The sequence below is a fragment of the Hipposideros armiger genome, unplaced genomic scaffold (genome assembly GCF_001890085.2).
Source record: "Hipposideros armiger isolate ML-2016 unplaced genomic scaffold, ASM189008v1 scaffold_11, whole genome shotgun sequence".
NCBI lineage: Eukaryota > Metazoa > Chordata > Mammalia > Chiroptera > Hipposideridae > Hipposideros > Hipposideros armiger.
In genome coordinates this window covers 4,022,731-4,031,723 of record NW_017731361.1, presented here as the reverse complement: position 1 = coordinate 4,031,723, position 8,993 = coordinate 4,022,731, and the positions used below count along the sequence as shown (strand labels likewise).

General features: G+C 45.7%; 1 protein-coding gene across 1 annotated transcript in view; it reads left to right on the top strand.

Moving 5' to 3' along the window:
• Nucleotides 1-8,993, top strand: part of HDAC3 (histone deacetylase 3) — a 21,264-nt gene that overhangs the window by 4,463 nt on the left and 7,808 nt on the right. The window contains exons 5-15 of the mRNA XM_019662984.1: nt 3,194-3,275; nt 3,404-3,460; nt 3,584-3,639; nt 4,027-4,160; nt 4,661-4,741; nt 5,098-5,171; nt 5,335-5,399; nt 6,618-6,707; nt 6,835-6,893; nt 7,156-7,235; nt 7,547-7,704. Coding sequence (XP_019518529.1) covers nt 3,194-3,275; nt 3,404-3,460; nt 3,584-3,639; nt 4,027-4,160; nt 4,661-4,741; nt 5,098-5,171; nt 5,335-5,399; nt 6,618-6,707; nt 6,835-6,893; nt 7,156-7,235; nt 7,547-7,704 — 936 coding nt within the window. The remainder of the gene's footprint in view (nt 1-3,193; nt 3,276-3,403; nt 3,461-3,583; nt 3,640-4,026; nt 4,161-4,660; nt 4,742-5,097; nt 5,172-5,334; nt 5,400-6,617; nt 6,708-6,834; nt 6,894-7,155; nt 7,236-7,546; nt 7,705-8,993) is intronic.

Here is an 8,993-nt window from a genome sequence, read left to right as displayed (position 1 = left end):
CAGCAACTTGCCTGTTCCCCTTTCCCCAATTCCCCAGCACTGTTCCCATCCCCCCAATTCCCCAATAAAAAAATCTTAAAAAAAAAAAATGCACAATGTCATTATCACACCTAAAAAATTATAAGTAATACCTTAACATCGTCAAATATGCAGTCAGTATTCAAATTTCTCCAATTGACTCATAATTTTTTTCTTTTTTGCAGTTGATTTATTTAAATTAGGATCTAAACAAGGTCCACACATTGCAGTTGGTTGATATCTCTTAAGACTTTTAATCTATAATATTTCTTTCCCTTGAATTTCTTTCTTTTTTTTTACTGTTCATTTTTTTATTTTTTATTTTCAAAGTTTCAAGTGTACAAAACAATGTAATAGTTAGACATTTACACCCCTCACAAAGTGATAACCCCTCTCCCCCAATCTACTACCCCTCACCTCCTTCCCCACACCCTCCCCCTTCCCACCTAGGAACCCTCAGTTTTTTAATTTATTTCCTGAAGAGGCTGTTGACCCTGTATTGTTTTCTACAACAGCTACCATTTATTGAGTGCTTACTCTGCTATGCTGAGGATTGCTGCTCTATCCACTTAATTCTCACACCAGCCCTGAAATGTAATAGTCCTCTTCCTGATGTTGGGCATAAGTAAACTGAAGATTGAGGAGATTTAGGTAACTTAGCCTGGGTCACATCACTGCTCAGTGGAGGTAGCAGAATTTAAATCCAGACAGAGCCCAGGTTTTTCAACACTACACTAAATCTGTTTCCGTAAAAGACCCTAACAATAGACGCAGCCTGGGCTGGAGGACAGGAGCCAACTGCTCAGGCTGGCGTTGAACACCTTCCCAACCTTATCCCCAGGCCCCTGCTGCCTTAGTGCCTCCTGGAATGCCCTTTGTTCCCCCATTCATCCTCTCCACCGTTTTCCCAGCCTTTACACCGCCAGGAAGTTTCACCCCACAAAAGCCTTCCTTGACCACTCCAGCCACAGAGGTCTGTCCTGCACACACACTGCACTGCTCATTTGGTGTTCAGTCACATGCTGATTTGGGAGGTTTCTTGGGTGTTTTGTTATGGTTGCTGCTGCTGTTTCTGAGTTCACTTTATAGGTCTGTGAATGCAGCCAGCCCTCAGGCCACAGCTGCGGGCCGGGGAATGCTCTTGTTGCACTTAGGGAATACCACCACCGAGCCCTTTGGGCCCTTTGTGCTGCATCAGTCAGACTGTCAACCTTAGGCTACAATTGTGGTTATCTGTGTTTCAGATGAGAATCAGGGATTTTCCTTCTTTTTTTCCCCTTTTAATTAATTTCTGACTGTTTTCAAAGTAATCTAATATAAAAAGCCAAATTGTAATACAAGGATTTTAGTGGGGGAAAAAAAGCAGTCCCAGGCTGTCTCTTCCACTCATAGATCCCTCCCTCCGGTGACAGCCACTTTCAGCTCCTTTAGCTGTTTATTTTGGTATTTATCTTTGGATTTCAAAATAATACTAATTTACTACAGTTACTAGTCATCTGTAATCCACTTAGGTGCTGCCTGCTATTCGTCAGATACTATTCTAAATGCTTTCCAGCCACTAGCTCATTTACTCTCAACAACCCCTATGAAGCAGGATCTGTTACCACTTCCTTTTTACAGATGAGGATGCTTAGGCACAGAAAGGTTTAACAGCTAGCCCAACCTCACGATCATGAGTAGGTGTTAGAGTCAAGGTTTGAACCTATGTAGTCTGGCTGCAGTATCTAGCCTCTTAATCATGCTAACATACTATACTGCCTCTTATAACAAGCATATATTGTCATTTATTTATTTAGCAATTTTAGGCCCTGTCTATTCAACTCTTAGTATGGGAGATGAGTATTTAGTCTTCCTATACCATCACTTTGTCTTCCACTCCCCTCCCAGCTTCACAATATAGTTATATAACAATTTTTATTAAATAAATATTCTATGTTTACATTATTGTAACGTTGAAAAATTCATTTACTATTGAGCCAAATAGTGTACTATGATTTAATCTTTCTCCTTGTATAACTTTTTGTTTTTCCTGGAGTTGATAATTGCATTGTTGTTTCATTTTCTAGGTGTCAATCACTAATTCTTCCCAAACCCTTTGAGACACTATAAAATTCCCTACAGTTCTCATTTTCTTTCTTTTTTTTTTTTTTTTTTTTAAAGCTGAGCCATCCTGCCACCTTTTGGCAGCTCATTGGCTGCTCAGCTCGGGCCAGCAATCGAACTGCTGTTTCTCAGAGCTCAAACTCTTGAGCGAGCTCTTAACCAACTTAGCCACTCGGTCGGCCCCTACAGTTCTCTTTTTCACATGGTCAAATGTGTTAGCTGCACGATTTTCTTGGAGACCTAAAACTAGGGATTTTTTTAAAAAGCCTTTCCTTCTCCAAAAGTCAGGTTTATGAAAGTATAATTTGCATGCAGTAAAACTCACCCTTTTTCGGTACATAGTTCTGAGAGTTCTGACAGAAAGATCAGTTATCCCACAAATGTCCCTCATACCCTTTCTAGTCAATCCCTTCTCTCCCCCTTAGCGCCAGGCAACCACTGATCTGAGGTCTGTCCCTATATTTTGCCTTTTCCAGAGTGGTGTGTATAAATGGAGCCATATAGTATGTAACCTTTTGTGCCTGGCTTCAAGCCTCTCCCTTTTCTAAAGAATGAAGATGGTAATAATGATAGCTAACATTTGTTAAATGCTTACTAGGTTCCACACACTGTGTTAAAGGCTTTCTGTGGATTATCTCATCATTACTATTTCGTGTATACTGTAGGAATATAACTTTCTTTAAAATGTATAACTATAAAGAATATTATTGCACATTATATTAAAACATGATATACATAGGATCTTTTAAGAAAGATAGAGCTCATGTTCTCTTTCAATGTTATGTCCTTTTTGTGTGTATGCGCAAGTACCTAGAAGCTGCCTAGTTCTTTCCCCAGCGAGGGTACAGACTTCCTGACCAGAGTTAAATGTTTCTTCCCATCAGTGCCTCGCACAGGGCTAGTATATGGTTTAATCCAAAACATTTGTTGAATAAATTTGCAAATAGCAGGTGTGTAGGAGGGGGAGAGAGGGTTATTGAAGAATGGAGATTGGAGGGGTTTGGGTGGGAGGAGAGGTATAGGAAGGCCCCGCAGAGGTGAAAGGGCTCCAACTTGCTCCTCTTCCCTGCAGCCCAGTGTTTCCCGGGCTCTTTGAGTTCTGCTCCCGCTACACAGGCGCATCTCTGCAAGGAGCAACCCAGCTGAACAATAAGGTGACCATAGCCCTGAGTCCCCTTCCTCCTTTCTGTGGTTCCCTGGACTCAAGGCCTTGACTCTCACCCTGAGCTCCTAGCTTTGGTGGTGGGCAGGAGGAGGAGTGAGTTGGGTGTTTCTCTTTCAGATCTGTGATATTGCCATTAACTGGGCTGGTGGTCTGCACCACGCCAAGAAGTTTGAGGTGAGTGAGGAGGTGATGAGGGAGACAATGGCTGCCTTAGGGTTGGTGTTCAAGATGACAGTAGGGGGCAGTTGGGTAGAGGAATTGTTCTTTTCTTTATATAAGACCCCTGTCTCACCGCAGGCCTCTGGCTTCTGCTATGTCAATGACATTGTGATTGGCATCCTGGAGCTGCTCAAGTAAGTAGTCTGGGAGGAGATGGAGGGACTCATGAGACTCTTAGCTAAGGAGGTCTCAGACTGCCCTGGCCCTGAGCCTGACCTCCACCCCCATACTAGCTCCTCCCAAGTTCTTTATGCTTTACTTAGGCTGCCTCTTCCTGTGCTCTGCTGCAGACTCCCTTGCTGCCTGCTCACATTTCAGCCTTCTCTCTACATTCCTCTCCTGTCCCTGCCTCCAGGCTGGAGCCCCGGGTTTCCCTTAGGGAACTGGTGGTGTTAGGTTTCAGGTGACTTGGGCCGAAACAGACTCTTCATAATCCCAGACCTTGTGTTTGGGAGGAGTGGGTGGGGGTTTTCTTCCTGGGGTTCATCTCTGCCTCAGACCCAGCTGTGCCCTCATCCCAGGTACCACCCTCGGGTGCTCTACATTGATATTGACATCCACCATGGTGACGGGGTTCAGGAAGCCTTCTACCTCACTGACCGGGTCATGACAGTATCCTTCCACAAATATGGAAACTACTTCTTCCCCGGCACAGGTATGGGAATAGGAATGTCCATCCCCTTTGCACCCCTCAGCTCTTTGCCACGACTGCCTCCTTCTCAGCCTCAGATGGCCGCTCAGAGAAGGCCCTCCTGACCTCTCAGTTAAAGTAATCACCTCCTTCCCCATTACTCGCTCACATCACTGTTTGTTTCTCACAGAGCTCACTGCTATTTGTATTTATTGTGGTATTTTGTTTTGCTTACTGTCTTCCTCCTCATCGTGCTCACCCCCCAAGAAAATTAGCTTGGTAGGATTTCATTCATTTCCCTAGTTTTCTTTACTGCTGTATCCCCAGTGCCTTGGTCCGTGGTGGGACCTCAGAAAGTATTTGTTGAATGAATGCAAGCTGCAGGAGACTTAGTGGCTCGGTGGAGTGTGTGGAGTACGTAGATGGAATGAGAGGCCCTCAGTGTGGGCTGGGGTTGAAGCAGCTGGGTTGTGGATGCTGGTGCATGGCTGCCTCCCCCACCGCCCACCCCCTCCTCCCTGTAGGTGACATGTACGAAGTTGGAGCAGAGAGCGGCCGCTACTACTGTCTCAACGTGCCCCTGCGGGACGGCATTGATGACCAGAGTAAGTGCTGACGTCTTCTCCCTGCTCTCTAGGCCTCTTTCTCCTTGAATTAACCTCTTCTGCCTGGTATTGTTTGCTATTTAGCCAGGTGTCCTTAAGGATGAATGGCCTTCAGAGGGACCATGAACACCCCAGAAATTATATGCAACATATTATGTGTATGTGCATTTTTCCGGGAAAAGATTTGCTTTCATCAGTCACTCATAGGGACCCCTCCAGAAGTTCAGAACCAATAGTTTGATTCTTTGGCTTGCTCCTTTCCTGGGCTACATGCTCTCTCAACCCCCTTTTTTCTTTTGTTCCCTGTCTCCCCATCCCCTTGGGGTGCCAGGTGCCCATCTTTGGCCCTCTCCCAGGTTACAAGCACCTTTTCCAGCCGGTTATCAACCAGGTGGTGGATTTCTACCAACCCACGTGCATTGTTCTCCAGGTAATACTGTCAGTGCCTGGTCAGGAGGGCTCTGCCTGGGCTTGGGGAAAGAGAGCAGGGAAGAGGAAAGCCTCCTGGTTGGTGGGGGAAGGGAAGTGAAGGGCATCTGGAACATTCTGATCAGTTATCTCACGACAGCTGCCTGGGCTTTTGTGTTTTGCAGTGTGGAGCTGACTCTCTGGGTTGTGATCGATTGGGTTGCTTCAACCTCAGCATTCGAGGACACGGGTGAGACTGGCTCTCCTTCCACTCCCCCAGGTTTTCAAGTGGCCTTGGGCCTCAATATCCAGAGTGGGGGTAGTTGGAGAATGGGCCTCATCTCTTCTTGGGAATCAAAGGTAGCTACAAATTGTACTTGAGCCAGAAATGTCACCTTAAACAGGTTCCCCAGCTGGTCTTTCATTCATAGTATGTTTTTTTAAGCATCTATTATCTTCCAGGCATTGTACTGGGAGATGGAGATGCAATGGGGAAAATCTCACGGACTTTATAGTTTAGCGTAGGAAACACAAAACATGAATAAGCAAACAAGACAATAGATTGTTCTAAATCCTATGAAGGGAAATGATAACAAGCTTAGACAGGATGACAGTGGGGAACCTACTTTAGATAGCACGAGTTGAAGACGATTTCCTGAGGAGTTGAAATTTGGGCTGAGACCTGGAGTCTGGAAGGAGTGAGCCATAAGAGGAGCAGAGACAAGTCTGTCCCAAGTGGTGGGAAGGGCCCACGCAGAGGCTCTGAGGCAGGGAAGAGCTAGGTAGCAGAGGAGATGAAGTAAAACCAATGAGACAGGGACACAGGCAGGGAGCAAGATGGCGGTGGTTTGAGATGAGGTCTGAGAAGTCCGCAGTGGCGAGGCTAAGCAGAGTGTTTACACCCTGGTAAGGAGTCTAGATTATACTTCAGATCTGATGGGAAATCCTTGGACAATGTTAAGCAGGGAAGTACTGTGATCCAATTCATGTTTTAAAGGGACTGCTCTGACTCCTGAATAGAAAAAGATTGGGGGTGGGGGTGGGAATGGGGGGACAGGAGTGGAAATAGGAAGTGATTGGTGTTGTTTAGGCAGGAGATATGGTGCCTGGGTTAAGGTGGAGGAGGTGGCGGAAGTGGCGATGGAGAGAAGTAGGCGATTTGAGTTACATTTTGGCAACTAGAACTGAAAGCACTTGAGGGTGCATTGCTGAGAATAGTTGATTAACAGGTGGGGTGCCAAGGTGGGTGTAGAGCAGGACAGAGGTGGGAGTGCACTTTATTTTAAAATTTTTATTGAAACACAACATATATAATAAAGTGCACATATCTCAAGGATATAACTCAATGAATTTCACTGCTAGATCAAGACATAGAACTTTCTTGTGTTCCTTTCCAGGCAATACCTAGGGGTGTATACTTTGGCTTTTGATAACTTCCTCTACCCACTCCTCTGGTTTCTTTTAACAGGGAATGCGTCGAATATGTCAAGAGCTTCAACATCCCTCTCCTGGTGCTAGGTGGTGGTGGCTATACTGTCCGAAATGTTGCCCGCTGCTGGTGAGCACACTCCTTGTTTGCCCTTCTCCCTCTGGCCCGGTGTGAGCTAGGGGCTCCCCGAGAGATGGCCAGGTGGGCCCTTCAGCCCACCTGCTCAGCCTGCCCCTCCTCTGCCGGTTGGTTTCAGGACATATGAGACATCGCTGCTGGTAGAAGAGGCCATTAGTGAGGAGCTTCCCTATAGTGGTAAGGACCACCCTGTGATACCCCCACACCAGGAGGACCATTCTCACAGGACCCCAGACGGCCTGGTTTGGAGGCAGATGGGAAATGAGATGCTCTCAGAGCTCTGCAGGCTAAACCCCTGGGCTCAGAGCACTGAAAAGATTGGGCAGCTATTATATTATGTAGGGCTTTTGGAAAGGAAGGAAAGAGATCGGGAAGTCTTGGGACCTGCCTGCCTGTTCAAGCCACACTCTCTTCTCCTAACCTTCTTTTCCCCTCTAAGAATATTTCGAGTACTTTGCCCCAGACTTCACGCTCCATCCAGACGTCAGCACCCGCATCGAGAATCAGAATTCACGCCAGGTCAGCAGCTTGGAGAAGCTGAGCACAGGGTGGGGGAACCCATGAGCGGTCTGGGGTGTGGGAAATTTGAGAAACCAGAGAAGACAAGGAAGTTCTCAGCCATCACTATCACTGTTATCAGCTAGAAGGCAACCCAGGTTAAAGTAGAGGCGATCGGGGGTGGGAGGAGGGACAGTTATCAGCTGGGAGATTCAAACTAGGATTCGAAATGGGATTAAAGCTAGGATGGTGGGGGCGAAAGGCAGCTAGTAGGGTGGATGCCCTGGGGATCACTGGGAGCTGCTCACTCTCTGTTCCTCGTCCCCAACCAGTACCTGGACCAGATCCGCCAGACAATCTTCGAAAACCTGAAGATGCTGAACCACGCGCCTAGCGTCCAGATTCATGATGTGCCCGCAGACCTCCTGACCTACGACAGGACTGATGAGGCCGATGCGGAGGAGAGGGGTCCTGAGGAGAACTACAGCAGGTCTGGGGCAGGCGCCGCAGAGCGGGGTCCCAGCAGGCTTGTCGGGGAGGTGAAGGGCTGACCAGTACATGGAGGCATTAGCTTATTTGTCCCCGGCTCACCTCCTCTAGTGTGCCTACTCTTTGGTCTATTGCAATTTCACACTCCTTTTTTGCCCTGTTTTAATGACATAAGTAATACATATTTATAGTAAAAATTTTAAGCAGCACCACAACCTGTGAAGTTCACACAACCCCAGATCCATTCCACAAAGTAACCTCTGTTAGTTTGGTTTGGATCTTTTCGGATAGACTTTTTTTCTATAGATGACAAGTATACTGTTCCACATGCACAGATAAACACAAACGCACATACACACTCATTCTCAGAGCTTGTGTAGTTTTTTGGTTTTGTTTATTTGTTTTGGGTTGCTCTATAACTTACAGCTCTACAACTGGTTCGTTTTTGTTTGTTTTTTATTTTTTTAAACAAAGGTATGTGTCCTCCCATGTCAGTAGATATAGACCTGCTTCATTATTTTATCAGCTTTATACTATTCCATTGGGTGGATGTAGCATAGTTACCAAGTATCACTGATGGGCATTAACATTATTTCCCATTTTTTTATTACAAAGAATGTGGCAATGAACCCCCTACACATACATCTTTGCATGCTTGTTTGAGTGGATTAGATTCCTAGAATTATTGCTGCTAGGTCAAAGGTTATGTACACGAAAATTTTTTTATATTTGCTGCCAAATTGCCTTCCAAAATGTCTGTAATGGTTTATATTCTTTCCAGCACCCTAATTCTTCCAGGTTCTTAGCTGGACAGGTCACTCCCCAAATACTATTCTCTAAGGCCCTTTGACGTCTTTCCTCAGTTAATTTTTTTCAGGTTTGATAATTGTATTGTGGTTATTTTTTTTAAAGCCTTTATCTTTCTGAGATACATACTAAAGTATTTGCAGATGCAATGAATTAAGGAAAAAAGACTAGGACAGAATTTTTTTTTAATCCCAAAATAGGCTTTTCTGAGAAATGAAGGGAAAAGACAATAGAACCCAGAAGTGCAGAAACAGATGAACTTAATGGAGAACAGATTTCCTTATATGATTGAGGAATAACCGTAGCTGGACACTTGGAGGATACCTGGTCCAGCTCCCAGGCAGTGTTAGAGGTTTGAGCTGGCTCTGCTGCAGTCTGATGGGCTTCTCAGTCCCTTCCAGAATCTGCTTCTCTGAGAGTCCAGGCTTCCAGATCTGTCCTCTGGACCTGAGCTTTACTGCTCAGGCCTTAGGACCACCCCAA